The sequence below is a fragment of the Ictalurus furcatus genome, chromosome 3 (genome assembly GCF_023375685.1).
Source record: "Ictalurus furcatus strain D&B chromosome 3, Billie_1.0, whole genome shotgun sequence".
NCBI lineage: Eukaryota > Metazoa > Chordata > Actinopteri > Siluriformes > Ictaluridae > Ictalurus > Ictalurus furcatus.
In genome coordinates, this window is record NC_071257.1 from 9108602 (window position 1) to 9130436 (window position 21835).

General features: G+C 37.1%; 1 protein-coding gene across 2 annotated transcripts in view; it reads left to right on the plus strand.

The window, feature by feature from the left end:
- Positions 1-2395: 2395 nt before the first annotated feature.
- Positions 2396-21835, plus strand: part of slc29a3 (solute carrier family 29 member 3) — a 30349-nt gene continuing 10909 nt past the window's right edge. Inside the window, exons 1-4 of one of the 2 annotated variants that reach the window (XM_053620665.1) lie at positions 2396-2842; positions 10573-10873; positions 17856-17938; positions 19052-19278. In XM_053620665.1, coding sequence (XP_053476640.1) covers positions 10640-10873; positions 17856-17938; positions 19052-19278 — 544 coding nt within the window. In that variant the 5' untranslated portion in view covers positions 2396-2842; positions 10573-10639. The remainder of the gene's footprint in view (positions 2843-10572; positions 10874-17855; positions 17939-19051; positions 19279-21835) is intronic. The other variant, XM_053620664.1, reaches the window with a different exon arrangement.

Consider the following 21835-nt stretch of genomic DNA (forward strand, 5'->3'; position numbering starts at 1 on the left):
TTAGCGCCACAAACCATGGCGCACCTGTTGGCGTGCCCCTTGTGTCCACATTCCTGCACGGCACGTGATCTGTGCGATGCAACGGACAGGGCTATCGAGACTGCCGCCTACTGGGCAAAACTAATATGAAGTGGAACAGAGTGCAGAGTCAGCCATGATACGGTGCCCCTGGAGTAGAGAGGGTTAAGGGCCTTGCTCAAGGGCCAAACAGTGGCAGCTTGGCAGTGCTGGGACTTGAACCCCTGACCTTCCAATCAGTAACCCAGAGCCTTAACCATCAAGCCACCACTGCCCCAAAGGTAGGAATAAAGCATTCAAGTTAGTTAAAAGGACGCATACTTTTCAGCACATCACTCAGTATAAACAAGCTTAGGCAGAAGTAAGGAGGACAGTAAGATGGGGGAATAGAAGGGAATTGAGTTATCCAGTTATGATAGAAGGAAATGAAACTGCAGTAGCTAACATAGAAAGGGTAGAAATGGCAAAAGCTTTTGTTAAAATAGATAGTTCCAATGATTTATCAGGGGAGGGAAAAATAGAAAGAACAAAGGAAGAGAACATGAATGCATTATGCAGAACAAATAGTGGAGATGGAGAAAAAGAAGCCTCTTTTAGCATGGGAGAGCTGCAAAGGGCATTGAATAGGACAGGGAAAACTGCGCCAGGGAACGACAAAGTATGTTATAGTATGCTAAAACATTTAAGTCCAGAAAGTCAGGAGAAATTATTGATGTTATATAACCGAGTGTGTGAGAAGGGGAGATTACTAAACAGTTGGAAAGAGGCAGTAATTATCCAAGTAAGGAAGCCTGGTAAAGATCCAAGTAGACCGGGGAATTATAGGTCGACTGCATTAACGTCACATATATGTAAATTAATGGAGTGCATGATAAATGAAAGACTTATGTATTTTTTGGAGAGTAAAGATATAATGGCTAGATGTCATAGCAGATTCAGAAAAGGAAGAAATACAATGGATCCTGTATTAAATTTGGAGGATGATATAAGAAAAGCCAAAGTAAACTAAGAGATAGTGGGACCAGTGCTTTTTGATGTGGAGAAGGCGTGTGATGTGATGTGGAGGGAGGGACTTTTAATTAAATTGCATCTAATGGGAATTGAAGGGAAAAAACGTTTAATTGGATCGTGGATTTCTTAGATGGAAGGACTATTCAGGTAAATCTTTAGTCTAAGGGTTAGTCTTATCAAATCAATATAATGTAGAAAATGGGACACCGAAATGGAGTGTAATCAGCCCAAATTTATTTTCCATTATGATTAATGATATATACTCAGAGCTCCCAGTGAATATGGGTAGGTCCCTATTTGCAGATGGTGGAGCTATATGGAAGAGAGGAAGAAATGGTGAATTTACAAATAAGAAATTACAAGAGGGAATTAATCAAGTTGAAGAGTGGGGAACAAAATGGAGATTTAAATTCTCAGTAGAAAAAACAAAAGTGATGATCTTTACAAATAAAAAGAAGGATAATGAATGCAAGCTAGAAATGTATGGAACCACATTGGAGAAAGTAGAATATTTTATATTCTTGGGAGTATACTTTGACACAAAATTAACATGGAGGGAACATATAAAGTACATAGTTAATAAATGCAAAAAAAGTGCAAGGTTTCTTGCAGGATTGGAATGGGGAGCAAGTTTTACAGCTCTGAAACATATTTATATTGCACTAATAAGGTCTAAATTAGATTATGCGTGTACTGTGTATGGATCATCAGCAAAATCTGTGCTAGCTGAATTGGATAGGGTGCAGGCACGTGCTTTAAGAATATGTCTAGGGGAAATTAAAACTTCCCCAGTATGTGCACTTCAGGTGGAAGCAGGGGAAATGCCATTATGGTTTCGAAGGAAACTCAGATGTGACAACTTTTAATATGTATTGATTCAGTATCCCTTATGAGTATAAAGTCTGGTGTAACTAGAAGCCATCAGGGACTACATCATGAGATTTTATTTACAAACTCAAGAATAAGCAGGCAAGGGGCAGGCATCACACTTATGTGGATACCAGCACATGTGGGCATCCAGGGAAACGAGAAAGTAGACAGACTGGTAAAAGAAGCAACAACAACAACAAAAAAAGAACAGGTCAAAATTAAATTATCAAAAGCAGAAGGGAAGAGTCTAGTGTGGAAGAAGATAATGGAAAAATGGCAGCAGCAGTGGGATAATGAAATCAAAGGGAGACATCTATGATACAAAATATAATAGGTATGGAAAGTAAAAAGGGAAATAAAAGGAAGGAACCAGTCATAAGAAGTAGAATGAGGATTGGACATTGCAAGTTAAACAAAACTCTCCATATTAGAGGAAAACACCCAACAGGACTGTGTGATGAATGCCAGGAGGAGGAAACGATTAATCACATCTTTATATAATGTAAAGAAATTTATATAAGAAAGGCAAGAGTTGAAGAATCAGCTACGGGAAATAGGTATAGTAGAGTATAATGTAAAAATTATAGTAGAAAGTGGCAATAATGACCAAGGACGGAAATATCTGTTTAATTTTCTTAAGGAGGATGGGACTGGAAGGACGAATTTAATTAAGAAATAGTAAGTTACAGTGAGACAGCAGGTGGCAGTAATGCAACATTATGGATGTCAATTGCTGTAAAACACAAAAGAAGAAGAAGAAGAAGAGGAAGAGAAAGAACCGTTTACTGACGGAGGACTTTTTTTTTTAATTGATTGTGGGGAGCAGCTGTTGTGTTAAAAGATATAGACCCGTCTGATATAAATACTTATTTAAAAATTTTTAATAATTATGAATCATTTGCGAAGATGAAACGGCAACGAAAGCGTCTGAGTGAAGACTTCTGTGAGTAATCAAGTCTTTTTTTTCACTAGCCAGCCGAAGTGACTGAGTTGTCGGTTTCAGTTGTTTACTTGTTTAATTTAATTTCTTTATTTCGGCTGAGACTCTATGACTTTTTTCGTTATGCCGAGTTTCCCCTTTATCTTTGAGCATTTTTCCAGCAGGTCTTGCTATAGGGACATTATCAGACTAATCTTGTTGACTGAGTTCTTATCTGTAAACATGTACGTGCGTGTATATAGGACCATAACGATACGACGTATCATTCGATACAAGGCTCTCGATTCCATACCTTTTCGTATCGAACAATATATTCAACACTGCATAATAAACTAGGCTATTAGGCATAAAATACTGCCTATTTTACATGCGGTGTAAAGAAAAAAGTAACTTAACCAAGCCCACATCCCCGCCTCTGAAAAAATAACTTCCTCTTTATCCCGACTCAGGAGAGGCTACAGGGGTTTAAAAATAAAATGTGGTTCCTAAGCATGCTGTTTTTCCATGAGCGAATAGGCTAGCGTACTAGCTTATAATATTGTGTTCAAATTGTGTCAAAGTTCTTGGCCCTGCCCCTTATCGAAATTTGTTGTGTTCTCTCTCTCTGTCTATCTATATATCTACATACACACAGTCATGTAAAAAATAAAATAAGTACACCCCATGGAAATTGTTGGCTTTTTTGACATTTGGACAAACTTTTGATCCTCTGAAACAGTGCCTATTAATAAAGGTTATACTACACACATAAAATTGACATTTTGTAGTATTTTACATAATTAAAACTGATCAGTGTTTAAGATTGGGTGCCAGTGATTAGAACCTGCTTAGGGAGTGCAGGTGGAACCTGTCTTATTTATACCCCTCTCATATCTACAGTAGTGTCTGGTGTTCTCTTTGTTATTGAGGTGTGTGTTGTCATCATGCAAAGATCTAAACAGTTATGTAAGACCTTCTAAAAAAAGGTTGTGGATGCCTATGAGTCTGGCAAGGGATTTAAAAAGATTTCCGAATTATTTTAAATGTAAGGAAAATCACCAATTTGTTTAGAACTGGCTGTCCCAGCAAATTCAGCCCAAGAGCAGACCGTCTAATGCAAAAAGAAGTATTCAAGAACCCCAAAATTTCATCAAAGGATCTGCTAGTAAGTCTTGCAACTGTTGGTTTTGTCAAAGTGCATGCTTCTGCAATCAGAAAGAGATTGCACAAATTTGACCTGCATGGGGCACATGCCAAGAAAAAACCTTTGCAAGACTACAGTGTGCCAATGAGCATATAGGCAAAGACTGGGCCTTTTGGAATAATGTGCTCTGGACAGATGAAACAAAGATGGTTGTTTGGCCACAGTAACAGCAGACATCTTTGGTGGTGACCAAAGACTTTCAGGAGATGCACCTCAAACCAACTGTGAAACACATGGTGAAATTTGATAGTTTGGGGTTGCTTCACTGCCTCAGGGTCTGGACAGCTTGCATTCATTGATTCAACTATGAATTCTACATCATATAAAAAAGAGTGCTTGAAGACAATTTGAGGTCCTCTGTCCGAAAGTTGAAGTTGAACCAAAAGTGGCCCTTTTAACAGAATAATGATCATAATCACACTAGCAAATCTGGGAGTGAAATTTAGGGAGTGAACTCTATCTATCTATCTACCTACCTACCTACCTAACTAACTAACTAATGAATGAACTAACAGTGAGGCTTTATTTTAGCACTTCCATCGCTGAAACAATTCAATACAGCCTTTTTGTGTTGTGCTGTTGCAATAAGAAACAGCCTGAGGGCACTGTGGGATACGGTATTGTGATTGACCCACAGAGGAGAGGAGAAGTGAAACACACATGTTTCTCTGAGGAATACTTTATTTCTTTTACAAGTGTAGTTTACCACAAGCCTATAAAACTTTGAAAGAAATACCAGTTGAATGGTAATCTAAGTAATATGCTAAAAAGCTATATATTACATAAAGTAAAAAACGCGACTGGGTGTCATGCCTGGAGATGGATCTGAGATTTGTAGGCTAGTGTTTGCCCGTTTAGCACTTTTTTTTCCCCCACAAAGCTGACATGACTTCATCTAAATTTATTGGTTCAGCTGATTCGTTAGGCATAAATTCAAAATGTTCACATATCGCAACATTTTTAGAGCTGCAACAACTAATCAATAAAATCGATAATAATCGATTATGAAAATCGTTGTCAACTAATCTCATTATCGATTAGTTGGTCTGCGCGCGGTACATTTACCCATTACGTTACTTCTGCTCCGAAAACACGCCTCGGAGCGTAAATAAGTTCTGTCCCAATTGATGTACTGTACACTAACACTATGCACTTCGTACCCTACCGTCTAGGGCAGTGTTTCCGCGGACCGCTAGTGGTCAGTGGTGTAATTGCAGGTGGTCCATAGGAAAGTTTTTTTTGTTTGTTTATTTTTTTGTTAAATGTATCAAAATATATTCAAATGAAATGTTTTAAAATTTATCAATTTGGTTATTCACATGCATTCACAATATCACGTTAGCTGAGCTGATGATCGTTCATTGATGGATTTATTTGAAATTTACAAATGAAAGGATAATTTGCAAAAGCCTATGAGTGGTAGACAAGTTCAAGTGTTGCACTGATGGATAAAATAAACAAAGATAATTCAGAGAGTCAAATTAAATGTCACACCAACAATAAAATGTAATTGAACCTGGTACTTGTACCAGTGGTACCACTGGCATATATATATATATATATATATATATACACACACACACACACACACACACCCCAGCAGTTGTTCCCTCTTAAGTAAGGCGCTTGGTAGACTGGTAAGTCGTGTTGTGAATACATGCTTTCCGCAACAACGCACTAAATCAAGAACAGTGAATAACTAAAACATAAAGAATTCACAATATTGTATTACAATAGTGTACTTATTGTAATACTTCAGGAAATCAGATTTTCACAAGAAGGGCAGTTTTCAAATGTTTTTCTTGATGCATTTTTAATTTAATATATAAAACGTGTGAATATTTGGTTAAAATTTTTTGCATCTTCTCACCAACTAAAATTCTGTTGACTAATATTTGATTTCATTTTAGTCACATTAAAATGGGCTAAAATTTATAAATATAATGATTAAATAATGACTAAATTTAAAGAATATTTTTGTCTGAAGTCAAAAACACTGGAACTGGAGAGAGAGCCTAGGTTAAATATTTAGATTTTATAATTTTATGTACTTTCATTAAAAAAAAAATTATGCATTTTGCTAATAGCCAACTTTGTTCTTTCCAATAAACAGTATAACATGGTGCTTCAAGCATTAAGACATGCAAAATATTACAGTAATCCTAATACTTTAGTCCTGTGAAGTCATTTTCACTACAGTCGATAAATGAGATGCAAGATGGCACCAGGCGTGTTTGTATGAAACGAGAGAGAGGAAGTCTGCTGTGTGATATGAGAGACATAAAAGTAGCATTTGAACTGTTACAGTGCTAAAATGTTTATTCTGTGTAACTCTCTCTGTGTAATTCTCAACTTCAACAAAAAGAAATTGTGAATGAAAACTGGATGATGTTATAGTCAAACCATGAAAATGGTTAAATTCAGTGTGGCCTTCTGGGTTTTTAAAGTATTCTGTCAATGTTTGTCAGTACTATAGTAGTATGCCTTTGTGGTGTGTTGCAGCCTTTAGGTCTTAGACAAAAAAAGTGTAGTTATTGACATGAGGATGACAAAAGTATTTTCATTTGAAACACTCTTAAGTGTTTAACATCATTGAAATTATATTGAATAGGTCCTAAACAATGACAGCATAAGCCTGAAAATGGCTTTTAAGGATCAATGATGAATATTATTGACTAGTGTTAGTTATGTGAAAAGGGAAGAAATAAACACTTCCTTGACAGAAATGTTACTTTCTGTAAAATTTATTAAACAAAAATATTAAACATCACTAAATCAATCGAAATACATTAGGTTACACCAGCAAAATTAAATTTAAGGATTAAATCAGGTAGAAATAGCACCTTGAGGTAACATTTGCAGCTTACCACTTTTTAATAGTATACAATAAATTTTACCATTTTCCATAGTGCTCATTTTTGTCACCCTCGCCTGCCCCCCAAACCCACCCCCATTGGAAAAACATACCCCTGACTAGACAATTTGAACAACTAACACGTTAATGTACTAGATACTACATGCAGCATCAAGCAGGATTCTTTAAGGTCTGGTATCCCTTGGGGCACTTCATCTTCCCGGTAAGTTGTGACGCTGACAGCCAGTGAATGGTGGCAACACACCAGCAAATTCAGCCTCGTACCTTGAAAACCTTAACTCTTTAAACTTCTACTCAACTGGATGGAATGAAGACACTAAGGCACTTGTATTAAAGATATATGTGTGAATACATCTACAAACAACTCTTCAAACAATAGCTCCTTATGTTATTATTGTCATTTTTTATGCAACTACAGTGCATCTGGAAAGTATTCACAGCGCTTCACTTTTTCCACATTTTGTTATGTTATAGCCTTATTCCAAAATGGGTTAAATTCATTATTTTCCTCAAAATTCTACAAACAATACCCCATAATGACAATGTGAAAGAAGTTTGTTTGAAATCTTTGCAAATTTATTAAAAATAAAAAACAAAAAAAGCACATGTACATAAGTATTCACAGCCTTTGCAATGACACTGAAAATTGAGCTCAGGTGCATCCTGTTTCCACTGATCATCCTTGAGATGTTTCTACAACTTGATTGGAGTCCACCTGTGGTAAATTCAGTTGATTGGACATGATTTGGAATAAGGTCCCACAGATAACAATGCATGTCAGAGCACAAACCAAGCCATGAAGTCCAAGGAATTGTCTGTAGACCTCCGAGACAGGATTGTATTGAGGCACAGATCTGGGGAAGGGTACAGAAACATTTCTGCTTTGTTTTTTATTTTTAATAAATTTGCAACGATTTCAAACAAACTTCTTTCACGTTGTCATTATGGGGTATTGTTTGTAGAATTTTGAGGAAAATAATGAATTTAATCCTTTTTGGAATAAGGCTGTAACATAACAAAATGTGGAAAAAGGGAAGCGCTGTGAATACTTTCCGAATGCACTGTACAACACAGCTCCGTTGATGCTGAGCGCTTGTTGCCATTTTAGAGAAAGATCCATGGCTTATAGAGTGGGTGTGGCTAACTTTCAGGGCACCACCCACTCCAAAATCAGTTGACCAATAGAGATTTAAGGTGAACAACTTCTAAGACCCACCCCCTAAAAATGTGCCAAAAGTTAGAAGCAAGAAAAAATTTGCAAAAGCAAAGAAAAATTCCAGGAACAAAAAATGCGCCAAAATTAAAGCAAAATGAGTTTGAATAAGTAGTAATCTTTTTGAAATATAAATTTTGACTTGATTCTCACTACTTGCATTTATAATCTATTTTTTAAATATATTTTGCTAATTAACATTTTGCATTTGGGTTTTATTTTAGTTAAAACTTTTGGAACAAAATCAACTTCCCATTGGGAAGTTCATATTTGGTAGGGTATCTAATCTTTTATTTCCAGCTTGTCATATTTCCCTTTGTAATACAGTTTAGTTCACGTTATTTAATAATCACAGAATTGTCATGCCCGTCATGTATTGGCCTTTAGGGAGACTACTTTACTTGTCCTTCCATTGGTCCATGGAACATAGGCTACCTCCCTCTGATTGCAGTTTGTAGCTGTTATATTGCTCGTTTTGACCTCTTCAAAATTTTATTCATCAAAGCGTTCACTGCTTTATTTTGGTCAGGGACATGTCCAAAGCATCTCTGTTTTATTTTCCGAATAACCTTCTCAGTTAGATTTTTGTGACTCTCCTGTTTCCGGTCTTGTAATCCCATCAGAAACCCATAAGGTCACAAGATCATGAAAGCTTTTAATTTTTTTGGGAGATTTACTCTGATCAGCTATTTGAAGCATGAGGTTCCTCTGTATGTCCGTCATAAAATCAGGCTGTAGTTTAAGGACATTAAAAGTTATCCATCTGTTTTTATCTGTTTCAAACTCTCTTCTATGATGCTATTGGCTCCTTGTAGTTTGGCAGTAGTCTCTGTTTTCTGTACTCTGCAATCTGTAGTGGATGTTGCAATACACCTGACAGACAACCAGTGGCTTGCGACCATAGGTTACTATCTAGTGGTTTTTGTTTTGTCACCCCATAATAAGGATTTGCGTCCAAGTATTAAAATTATCCTTATAATTGTAATTTTTAGTTTGTCCAATTACTTTTGAACTTGTGAAAATGGAGGCATTATGTTAAAAAAAAAATGGCTGTAATTCCTAAATGGTTAATGCAGTATTTTTTGTTAAACCCCTTGAATTACAGCTGAAAGTCTACACTTCAATCACATCTTGATTGCTTAATTTTACCTCCATTGTGGTGGTGTACAGAGGCAACATTATGAAAATTGTCATTGTCCATATACTTAAGGACCTGACTGTATATGTTGTGGCCTAAAATTTCGTTGACCTGTAACTGTTTAGCCAATCAAAATTGTTTTGGTACGTTTTTGTCATCAAACTGTCTACTTACTATATTTTGTATTTTATGCTGATCAGATGAATGGCCTAGGATTAGTTTGAAAAAGAAGGTTTTTCAGAAAATTAAAACTAGCAGTAACAATGTCAGGCATATTGCAAAAAGATGCAAGATGACTGAGGAATTTTTCTGATATAAGTTTTAGTCTGTTCCCTACAGTTGGGAAGATATAAATCAAAAGTTTAATTAATTTATTGTAGTGGGTATGGGTCATTTTATTGGCCTGAGTAGGGTGTGGGATATGGGACCTAGCTACCAAACTTGGTGGCAATATTTCATTGATAACACTGCCTTGTAGTTGTTTAAGTAAGTTCGCCTTTGCCTCATTAGAATTGTTTGACATGTGGAAGCCATATTGTTTACAAATGTCAATGTTTACAATGTCTTAACCTCTGAGTTACTACTGCCCTAATATTATATATTCTTGCTGAATAGTTGGAGTACTACGTACTGACCAAGTTTCATGAATAATAATAATACATTTGGTGCTTGACCCCCTAATAATAAGAAAACATGCAATCAATAAAAGGTGCCTATACACCTTCGGGGCTTGGCCCCCTAAATATTCAATGTTTACAGTATCCAAAAGACTACTAAAAAGGCATAGCATAATTTCTGTACCAGTCCCATCAAAAATGCTAGTGACCTTGAGTATGGATGATAATCACATTGTAAACATTCCCATGTCATCCTTAATAGTTAGCTGACCACTTAACTGCTAGTCAACCAAATTTCATTTGATTTTAGATTTACATTATCATAATCAAAATGATTTACATTGCAATAAGTTTAAAATGGCTATAACAATCTAAACTATTTTGTTCATCATTAAAATTAGTTGATATGGTTACCATGCTTAGCACATCGTTTATTTCTGAGGAAGATGCCATCCTCTGATTATTTGCATATTGGATTTAGTTATTGGTCCTGTTTCATGAGCTCACAGGCTGAGTTTCTATTTACAGAACAACTGGGAAAGTCTCCATTTTAAATGGAAAATTCTAATCCAAAGTCTAAATTCAGGCATTCTTATGGTTTCAGGGTTCATTTGAGCATTTCTGGTAAATTTGCACTATTGCACAGTGTTAAAGTTTGTGCATTATCTCTATTCCTTTATCCTCCCCCCTTTTATTTCTTCCTGAAGGATAGATGGTCCGAAACACCTGCAGCGAAGTCTGAATTCCTTATACAGCCCAACACACCACCCCACCATGTCTGATGAGGAGAGGTCAGAGGTCAAGCTTGAGGAGGACGGGGGCATGCCTCTGCTTGCCCGCCACCAGCCACATGACTCCTATTGCCTTGTCTATGGCATATTTTTCGTGCTGGGAATTGGCTCGCTGCTGCCATGGAACTTCTTCATCACAGCCAAGCATTACTGGCTCTACAAGCTAAACAACAGTTCCAGCCCAGCCAGCCATGAAGAGCTCCACACTAATCTCAGCGTGAGTGACTGAGTGAGTCAGTCAGTCTTTCTAGTGGCTAAACCACCAGTTTTGGAGGATACAGTGCCCTCCACTAACATTCACACCCTTGGTGAATATTAGCAAAGAAGGCTGTGAAAAATTGTCTTTATTGTTTAACTTTTTGATCTTTTGTTCAGAAAATTCACAAAAATATTCTGCTCTCATGGATAGAAAACAAAACACAGGTTTATACATATTATATATATATATATATATATATATATATAATATATATATATATATAATATATATATATATATATATATATATATATATATATATATATATATATATATAATATATATATAAATCTTAAACATAGGTGTGCAACAATTATTGGCATCCTTTTAGTAAATACTTTGTGCTACCTCCCTTTGCCAAGATAACAGCACTGAGTCTTCTCCTATAATGCCTGATGAGGTTGGAGAATACATGGCAAGGGATCTGAGACCATTCCTCCATACAGAATCTCTCCAGATCCTTCAAATTTCGAGGCCCACACTGGTTGACTCTCCTCTTCAGTTTCTCCTCACCCCACATGTTTTCAATCAGGGGACTGGGGTGGCCATGGCAGGACCTTGATTTTGTGGTCAGTAAACCATTTTTGTGTTGATTTTGATGTATGTTTTGGATCACTGTCCTGCTGGAGGATCCAACCACGGCCCATTTTAACCTTTCTGGCAGAGGCAGTCAGGTTTTCATTTATTATCTGTTATTTGATAGTCAGTGATGCCATGTATCCTAACAAAATATCCAGGTCCTCTGGCAGAAAAGCAGTCCCGAAACATTAAAGAGTCACCAATAGCATATTTAACCATGGGCATGAGGTACTTTTCCATATGGCTACCTCTCTGTGTGCACCAAAACTTTTTTTTGCCAAAAAGCTTAATCCCATTTGAAGTTCCACTAGTGTCTGGCAAACTGAAGATGCCTGAGTTTGTTCTTGGATGAGAGTAGACTTTTTTCTTGAAACAATTTATGGTGATGTAGGTGACTTCATATTGTAGTTTTTGACACTTTCTGAGCCAAGAGGCAAGTGACTTCTGCAATTCTCCAGCTGTGATCCTTGGAGATTTTTTGGCCACTCAAAGCATCCTCTTCACAGTGCATTGAGACAACATAGACACACGACCTCTTCCAAGTTGATTCATAACATTTCCAGTTGACTGGAACTTCTTAATTATTGCCCTGATGGTGGAAATTAGCATTTTCAATGCTTGTGCTATGTTCTTATTAGGGCTGCAACTAATGATTATTTTCATAATTGATTGGCTGATTATTTTTTTCAGTTAATTGGATGGGGGACCAAACTTTCAGTACCATTTTTTTTGTTTATTTAAAATAAAATCCACAAACAAATATAAACTTCAGCCTAAAACTCTACACAGCTGTTTGTCCAATTATATAAGACTGGAAAGAACCCAATACACACAGACACACACCGGAATATATATTATTCATTTAGGACTGTAGTAACAGAAACCACAAGGTGCAGTGAAAGTGAGTTTTTATTATTAATTTAGGACTGTAGTTTAATTCATTGCTTTTTGTGCATCCATAAAAAAATCATGCATAAATACTTATGTATAATATAAACTTGTATTTACTTTTTTATGGATGCACAAAAAGCACTGATTTAAACTACAGTCCTAAATTAATAATAAAAACTCACTTTCACTGTACCTTGTGGTTTCTGTTACTCACTGCTTTTAGACATATTATTTTGGATACAAACATGAGTTTGTGCTCGTGCATCACTGTCATGTGTGCGTGCTACACAGTGTATGATTTATAAAGTTTGATCTTCTACACGGTGTTTAATATAAAATGCTCTCCTGCCTTAGAGGACTTGGAGGTCGCACACTTTCTTCCTCAGTCACTTGACGATTTTGCCTCCATCTGATGGTGACTGAGGTCATGTTGGGAATGAAAGGTAATGTTGACATAAACAGTAAACTGAAGAAAGTCATTGTTGGTGACTCTGGGTATCCGCTAAAGCTAGCGGCGTCAGATTACGTGTGTATGACGTAATGCGCCATCGACTAGGAAGCAGCTTGTACTTCCGGTTAGTAATAAATTGCTAGTGTTCTATTTGAGACTATATTACCTTTCTAAGCTACATACACTAGACTGTAGAGTACATAATACATAGTGTACGTGTACAGTACTTCATTTGAGACACAACTATAGTATTTACTCTCCGAAGCGTGTTTTCGGAACAGAAGTAACGTAATGAGTTAATGTACCCCGTGCCACGCAAACCAACTAATCGATAATGAGATTCGTTGACAATGATTTTCATAATAGATTATTATCGATTTTATCGATTAGTTGTTGCAGCTCTAATTTTTATAGCCACTTTCCATTTTGTGAAGCTCAACAACCTTTTGCCACACATCACAGCTATATTTCTTTGTCTTACCCATTATGAATGACTAAGGGAATTTGGCCTACCTGTTACGTCATATTTATATCCCTGTGAAACGAAGTCATGGATGAACAATGTCTTGTTCCTTGTCACCCAGGTATACTAAAAAAAGTAAAATATCAATGGTAATATACTTCAAATATACAGTGGTGCTTGAAAGTTTGTGAACCCTTTATTTTCTACATTTCTGCATAAACATGACCTAAAACATCATCAGATTTTCACACAAGTCCTAAACATAGATAAAGATAACCCAATTAAAAATGAGACAAAAATATTATACTTGGTCATTTATTTGTTGAGGAAAATGATCCAATATTACATGTCTGTGAGTGGCAAAATTATGTGAACCTTTGCTTTCAGTTTTTGGTGTGACCCCGTTGTGCAGCAATAACTGCATCTAAACATTTCCGGTAACTGTTGATAAGTCCTTGTGGAATTTTATCCCATTCCTCAGTACAGAACAGCTTCAACTCTGGGAGGTTGGTGGGTTTCCTTAATGAACTGCTTGCTTCAGGCCCTTCAACAACATTTTTACTGGATTAAGGTCAGTGCATTGACTTGGCCATTCCAAAACATCAACTTTATTCTTCTTTAACCATTCTTTGGTAGAATGTCTTGTGTGCTTAGTGTCATTGTCTTGCATCATGCCCCACTTTCTCTTCAGATTCAGTTCATGAACAGATGTGCTGACATTTTCCATTAGAATTCCTTGGTATAACTCAGAAATCGTTGTTCCATCAATTATGGCAAGCCATCTTGGCCAGACGCAGCAAAACAGGCCCAAACCATGATACTACCACCACCACATTTCACAGATGGGATAAGGTTCTTATACTGGAATGCAGTGTTTTCCTTTCTCCAAACATAACGCTTCTCATTTAAACCAAAAAGTTCTATTTTGATCTCATCTGTCCACAAAACATTTTTCCAACAGCCTTCTGGCTTGTCCACATGATCTTTAGGAAACTGCAGACTGGAAGTAATGTTCTGGCAATACTCTCTTTTTGGAGAGTAGTGGCTTTCTCCTTGCAACCCTGCCATGCACACCATTGTTGTTCAGTGTTCTCTTGATGGTGGACTCATGAACATTAACATTAGCCAATGTAAGAGCAGCCTTTAGTTGCTTAGAAGTTATCCTGGGCTCCTTTGTGACCTTATGGACTATTACACGTCTTGCTCTTGGAATGCTATTTGTGGGTTGGCCACTGTTGGGGAGGGTAATAATGGTCTTTACTTTCCTCCATTTGTACACAATTTGTCTGATTCTGGATTGAAGGAGACCAAACTGTTTAGAGATGGTTTTGTAACCTTTTCCAGCCTGGTGAGCATCAGCAACTTTTTCTTTTTTCTGAAGTCCTCAGAAATCTCCTCTGTAGGTGACATGAAACACTTCCACAAACATGTGTTGTGAAGATCAGACTTTGCTAGATCCCTGTTCTTAATAAAACAGGGTGCTCACTCACACCTGAGTGTCAGCCCATTGATTGAAATCACCTGACTTCAATTTCACCTTCAAATTAACTGCTAATCTTAGAGGTTTACACGCTATTGCCACTCACAGATATGTAATATTGGATCATTATCATTTTCTTCAATATATAAATGACCGAGTACATTTTTTGTCTAATTTTTTTATTGGGTTCTCTTTGTATGCTTTTAGGAAAATCTGTTTTAGGTCATATTTATGCAGATGTATAGAAAATTCACAATATGAATTCATAGGGGTGCCAATAATTGTTTCACACCTATATTTAACAAAGATATATATATATATATATATTATTATTATTATTAATATTATTATTTATTTTTTTTTTTATTAACCTGTGTTGTGTTTGTAATTGTTTGATATCCATGAGAGCAGAGTTTTTTTGTGACTCTTTTAACAAAACATCAAAATGTTAAACAATAAAGACAGTCTTCTTTGGTCATATTTACCAAGGGTTTCAATATTAGTTGAGGACACTGGATGATAGCAGGCAAAATTGGAGTCTTCTAGATAGAGGGCTTTGTATTGAGGAGATAAGTGCTTATACAATCCCCTTGGAAACTATTGGAATGGCAAAGCCCATTAATTTTGTTCAGCTTTAGACTGAAGACATTTGGGTTTTATAACAAAAGATGAATATGAGAAAAGAGTTTAGAATTTAAGCTTTAATTTCCTGGTAATTATATGTAGATGTGTTAAACGATATAGAACATGGCACATTTTGTATCAGACAGTTTCTAGGAGCACTGACATCACCAAACTGTTGCATTTTTTGTGATACTTTTCCAGTCTTGTACTGCAACTTATTTTATTTGTTGTTTGTATTGGGGGTTTTCTGCTTTTGAAGTCTTCGAATGGTGGATTGTTATTCCTCCACCCCTGCCCTGTGGAGGTTGTTGGTGATTTCACTGACTACTGTTTTTGGGTTTTTCTTCACATTTCTCACAATGTTGTCATCAACTGCTGTTGTTTTCCATGGCCAACCTGTTTCCATGTCTGATTAATACACCGGTGGTTTCTTCTTTAGGACTTTCCATTGTTGTATTGGTTATGCTCAATGCTTGTGTGTGTGTGTGTGTGTGTGTGTGTGTGTGTGTGTGTGTGTGTGTGTGTGTGTGGTTTTTCTTTTGTTTGTTTTGTTTTGTTTGTTTTTCCCCCCTCTTCCTTTCTCAGCTTCAAAATTACTTGCTTATTTCCCATATACAGCTGTCTGGTCTTTGTTTGATTATCTGAAATCAGGAATTGAAAGCTGAATTCTGATCTGTAATCTCATATTCATGTTTTGATCTCAAACCCAAACGTCTTCAGTGTATAGCAAAAACAAAAGAATTAGCCTTGCCATTCCAGTACTTTCGGAGGATACTGTATATGGAATTTAAGTCCAGTTGATCCTATTGTACCATCCTGAGTCCACTGTGTTGGCAGTTTCTGTGGTCTTAACGGCTTATCTGTCAGTTTTGCTGGTTGCTTCAGCCTCAGTTGTGCCACACATTTTCACTTCCACTTTCATTCACGTGAACCATATGAGCAACACAAAAAAGTGTCTCTTTTGCAAATAGTGTGTGTGTGAGAGGGAGCGTATTGCCTTCACGTGCCTGTCATGTGCACAAGTAGTGAACCAATCTGTGACTTATGCAGTCTTTTTCACTATGGCTTTTTTACTATAACCTGGTAATAGTATGATATTTAGTGGTATTTCACAGCTCAGTTCCAGTTAAAATAAATTTTTAAAAAACTGATGAAGGCATTATATTCAACTAGGGATGTCATGAGAACCGATGCTTCGGTACCAAGTCGGTACCAACATTCTTAAAATGTAATGGTACTTGTTTTTCTGCAGTAGCGTAGGTATCTTTTGTAATGAAGGTACTGAGGTTGCAATTCTTCCGGAACTGATGGGGCAGCAAATACATGCAGGGTTTTAGTCGGTCCAGAAGTGGTAAAGAAGAAGAACAATGCCTACAAGCACACGGGAAAAACTACAGAAGATGTTTTTAGAAGAAGCTTAGCTCCTCCCCGACTCGTTGAGAGGAACGGTGGTAAGTGTCAAATATGGAAATACTTTGCATTCTAGGCGGATGACAACAAACATATAATTGATGCTCTGAAGCCGGTGTGCAAGGAAACACCTGGAATTTGGAGAAGCACCTGAACCAGCTAACGTTATGCTCCATGTAATATTTGCGATAGCCAGTTATTTGTTAATGACTCTAACGCATTGCAATGTTATAAACTACCTCCCAATGGGCCACCATGCATCGACATTCAGCCCGTATCCTGTCAGCAAAATGGAGCCTAAGGTCACTAATAATTATTGAACTGTTAATGGTTTTAATAAATCTTTTTAGCCTGCCAGCAAATCAGTGAATTTAAACTAATGCTTGCATTCAGAGTATGAGGTGTGCGCGTGTGTGCATGCGTGCGGGCATGTTTAAGAGTGCACCTTAGCACTTGTAGCCTCCAATGTTTTATTAGTCATTGTCAGACAGTATTTGATGACTAAAATATCCCTCTTTCTTTCTTTTTGCCAGTATCAGCCAGAGGAGGATGTCCTCCAGGAGAGTTTTAAATAAAAAAAAAATAATAATAATAATTTATTTTTTTCCCATACCACACTGTGGTATCGACTTTGGTATTGAGTATCATGTACTTTTGGTGGTATTGGTACCAACTACTAGATTTTTGGTATCATGACATCTCTATATACTACAGATTTTGTTTATCTTACTAAAATAAAATAATTACTATTATTTCATTTATCAGTTTGTCCTCCTACTAAGTAAAATAGCATTATTGTTGTGTTATACTGGGCTGTCTAGTTTTAATATTAAGTTAAGCAGTCTGAACTGCATTCCATGAAAGAACAGATAAAAGCGACCTATTGTTGTTATTATTAACATTCTCTTTCTATTATTTTATTACATTATTAGATTATTATATTACAGTCTCTTTCTACTATTTTTATTTTATTTAATGTGTACTTTCTAATAAATTATCTCTCTCTCTCTCTCTCTCTCTCTCTCTCTCTCTCTTCTCTGCAGGATTACTTCGAGAGCTACCTTACCATTACATCCACTGTTCCTTCAGTGTTGTGCCTAGTCCTCAATTACCTCCTAGTGAACAGGTAGTCCACTCATTTAGTCCATGTTGAGGATTTATCAGCCTCCAGTTACTAGAAATCCAGCAGTGACTTATATTTGAAAGTGACTTATATTAGGTTGTATATGAAAGAAAATTGCATAGCTTCTCAGTTCTACTTGATATGTTGTTTGATAAGATATTTTTGCTCTATGGTTCCCTGAGCACAAGGAACTTTAACCCAAGCCTTGTCAGAAAGCTTAACACATTTACAACCCATTTACTTTGCTGTAACATCATCTTTCTCTTAGACAGTCACTGGCCCATTCTGGCACATTCAATAAAGAAAATTTGAAACAGCCAGCTCTTTGTTGTTCATTGCAGAGGTTAATTGCATTTAGGCTGAGATCTACCAACATAAACAAACCCAAAAATCACTTTTACCTGTGTTCACTTGCAAGTCATAAAAGGAAAGAGATACAAAAATGGTATGCTCCCTGTACTTATGGAATCATTCAGTTTAAGTTTTTGAATGTTCAGTCTACAAAGTGTCCCAAAAGTCTCCATACATAGGGGACATTAACACTTTTAAACAAAATGTCTTTAAAAAATTTCATACTTGGTTTATATTTTATAATTTTTTTCAGATAGCTTTTAAGAATCCCTTTCACAAAAGAAGAATGTATTGAAATCATTCACATGGCTCAATCGGGAAGCTGTCGCAAGATTGCGATGGACTTTAACAGGAAACATGGCAAGCACATCAAACACAACATTGTTTCCAAACTTCTTAACAAATTCAAAAAGATTATAAGTGTTACAGACCAACCCAGATGTAGACATCCATGAACATCCATTGATGAAGGCACAGCTGATGTGGTGTTGGCATACATAGCCCTCTATATATGGAGACTTTTGGGACACCCTACATTTATTAAAAGTGAAGTCTAAACTTCTAATGGAAAAAACCACAAAGCAGCTGGGAAGGGTTTAACTGCAGCAGTTTAGTATCCATAAACTAGACTGAAAGACTCTTTTTCCATACTGAGGCCATCAAATGAGTGAAGTTGGCTGAACAATATAGGGCTCACATATATGTGCACACAGCCGTGCATTTTTATTCACTTTGGCTGACTGTGTGTGTTTGTGTGTGTGCAAGGCTGTCCTCTGATGTTCGGATCCTTTTCTCTCTGGCTGTCATCCTGCTCGTGTTCATAGTCACTACAGTGCTGGTGAAGATGGATGTGTCTGGCTGTAGAGAGAAGTTCCTAGGTGGTACTTTGGCCAGTGTTGCACTGGTCAGTGGAGCCTCTAACATTTTCAGTGGCAGCATGTTCGGCATCAGTGCACATTTCCCCATGAGGATTTCACAAGCACTCATATCAGGTAGAACTGCAGTTTAAACCTCAAATTCTCATCCACCTTACAGATTTTACCAGTAAAAGAATTGAAAAGAATTTTCAGTCATTTGAGAGATGCTTTTATTCAGATCAATTTTTAAAAAGTGCACACGACTGAAGGCACAGTGATGCAGAGCACTTGAAGAATCTGCAAGGAATCATAACCTGAAGTATCAAACTGATCAGCAACCTTTTTGTTTTTCTTTTCTTTTTCTTTTAATTGCAAATGCTAGTTTGCATAGTTGCATGTAAAAGTTTGGGCACTCCTATCCAAATTACTTGTTTTATTAATTTTTTTAAGTGAAAAGAATTAAACAGAACTGCTGCAAACTTTTTTTTTTAACAAATTTTTTTCTGCATATGTTAATGCACAGTTACTTTATATTTGATGGACTTAAAAATAGTAAATGTGGCATGTGCAAAAGTTTGGACTCCCTTCCAATTGTAAAGTGTCACAACTTAATTGACTTAAGCCTTAATTGTCTCATTAGGAAGGTCAAGATTGGTCATTAGGAATAACACTTCCATGTATAATAAATTCTGACTCTTCAAACTTTGTGCTAACACTCAGCAACCATGGACTCCTCTAAGCATTTGATTGAAGATCTGAAAATACACCGATCAGCCATAACATTAAAACCATCTGCGTAATATTGTGTAGGTCCCCCTTGTGTAACCAAACCAGCTCTGGCCCAGCAAGGCATGGACTCCACAAGACTTCTGAAGTTGAGCTGTGGTATCTGGCACCAAGACGTTAGCAGCAGATCCTTTAAGTCCTGTAAATTGTGAGGTGGGGCCTCCATGGACTGGACTTGTTTGTCCTGCACATTCCACAGATGCTCAATTGGATTGATATCTGATGAACTTTGAGGCCAAGTCAACACCTTAAACTCTTTCATGTTCCTCAAACGATTCTTGAACAATTTTTGCTGTGTGGAAGGGTGCATTATTCTGCTGATAAAGGCCACTGCCATTAGGGAATACCATTGCCATGAAGAAAACATTATTCATTAGAACAGGCCATCTTCTTCCCTTGCTCCATGGTCCAATTCTGGTGCTCAGGTGCCCATTGTTGATTTTGGTGGTGCACAGGGGTCAGCATGTGCACTCTGACCGGTCTTTGGCTACGCAGCCCCATAAGCAGCAAGTTGTGATGCACTGTCTGTTTTGACACCTTTCTATCATAGCCAGCAGTTAACTTTTTCAGCAATTTGTGCTACACTAGCTCCAATGTTGGATCAGACCAGATGGGCTAGCCTTCGCTACCCATGCACATTAGTGAACCTTGGGTGCCCAAGACCCTGTTGCAGCTTAACCAGTTGTCCTTCCTTGGGCCACATTTGGTAGATACAAATGACTGCATAATGGGAACACCCCACATGACCTGCTTATATACCACCCTTTGACAGGTGCCATTGAAACAATATAATCACTGTAATTTACTTCACCTTTCAGTGGTTTTAATGTTGATCAGTGTAAATTTAATTGATGGTTACAATACAGGGTAAGACTATAATAACATATCAAAGCACTTCCAGCTCACAATTTCCACTGTCCAAAATGTCATTAAGAAATGGCAGTTAAGGGGAACTTTGGGGGAGATTTGGGGAAGATTTGGAAGATCAAGAAAACTCGTAGATAAAACTGACTATATGCTGGGCAAAAAAGGCAAAGCAAAACCCCTATATGACACTAAGGACCTGCAGGAATATTCAGCTGATACAGGAGTGGCAGTGTATTGTTCTCCTCCACAGCATTGCTTGCAAAAACATTATCTAGACATCAGCAGAAGGAGACCTTACCTGAGACCAAAAGTGAGTGTCTGATGTATGCAAAACAACTATCTAGATAAGCCAGAGGCATTTTGGAAACAAGTGCTGTAGACTGGTGAAGTACAAATGTAACTCTATGACCACAATCACCAAAGATAGGTTTGGTTGCTGAAGACAACACTTTGACAAATGTTAAACATTGGGGTGGATCTAATAATGCTTTGCATTTTTGTGGCAACCAGTGTCACAGGAGAAATTGCACAGGTGGGACCGGGACCGCCTTCAGAAAGTGCAAGCTAAAACTTTTGGAATGCTGCCCCAAGTGTTTCTGGAGCTCTTTCCGACTGGTCTTTGGCTCTTGGGCTAATCTTCTGACTATTCTTCTGACTCCCTGGTCAGAAATCTTGCGAGGAGCTCCTGCACGTGGCTGGTTAATGGTGCTTACTGGAGGATTCAGAAGTTTTGAAATACGTCTGTATCCAAATCCATCAATATGTTTCACAACAATAAGGTTGCAAAGGTCTTGGGAGAGTTCTTTGCTTTTAATCATCGTGAGATGTTTCTTGTGTGACACCTTGATAATGAAAAGCCTTTTTATAGACAGTCAGTTTACTAACCCAGCTAATATTAATTTGCACAGATAGGAGGTATAATTACTTTCTAACTACTTACAGATTTCAGCTGGTTCCTTGCCTTACCTTGCCTTGGAGAACTGCTTTTTCTTAGTGTGTTCTATACTTTTTTTTCCTGTGTCATTCCACTTTAATACAA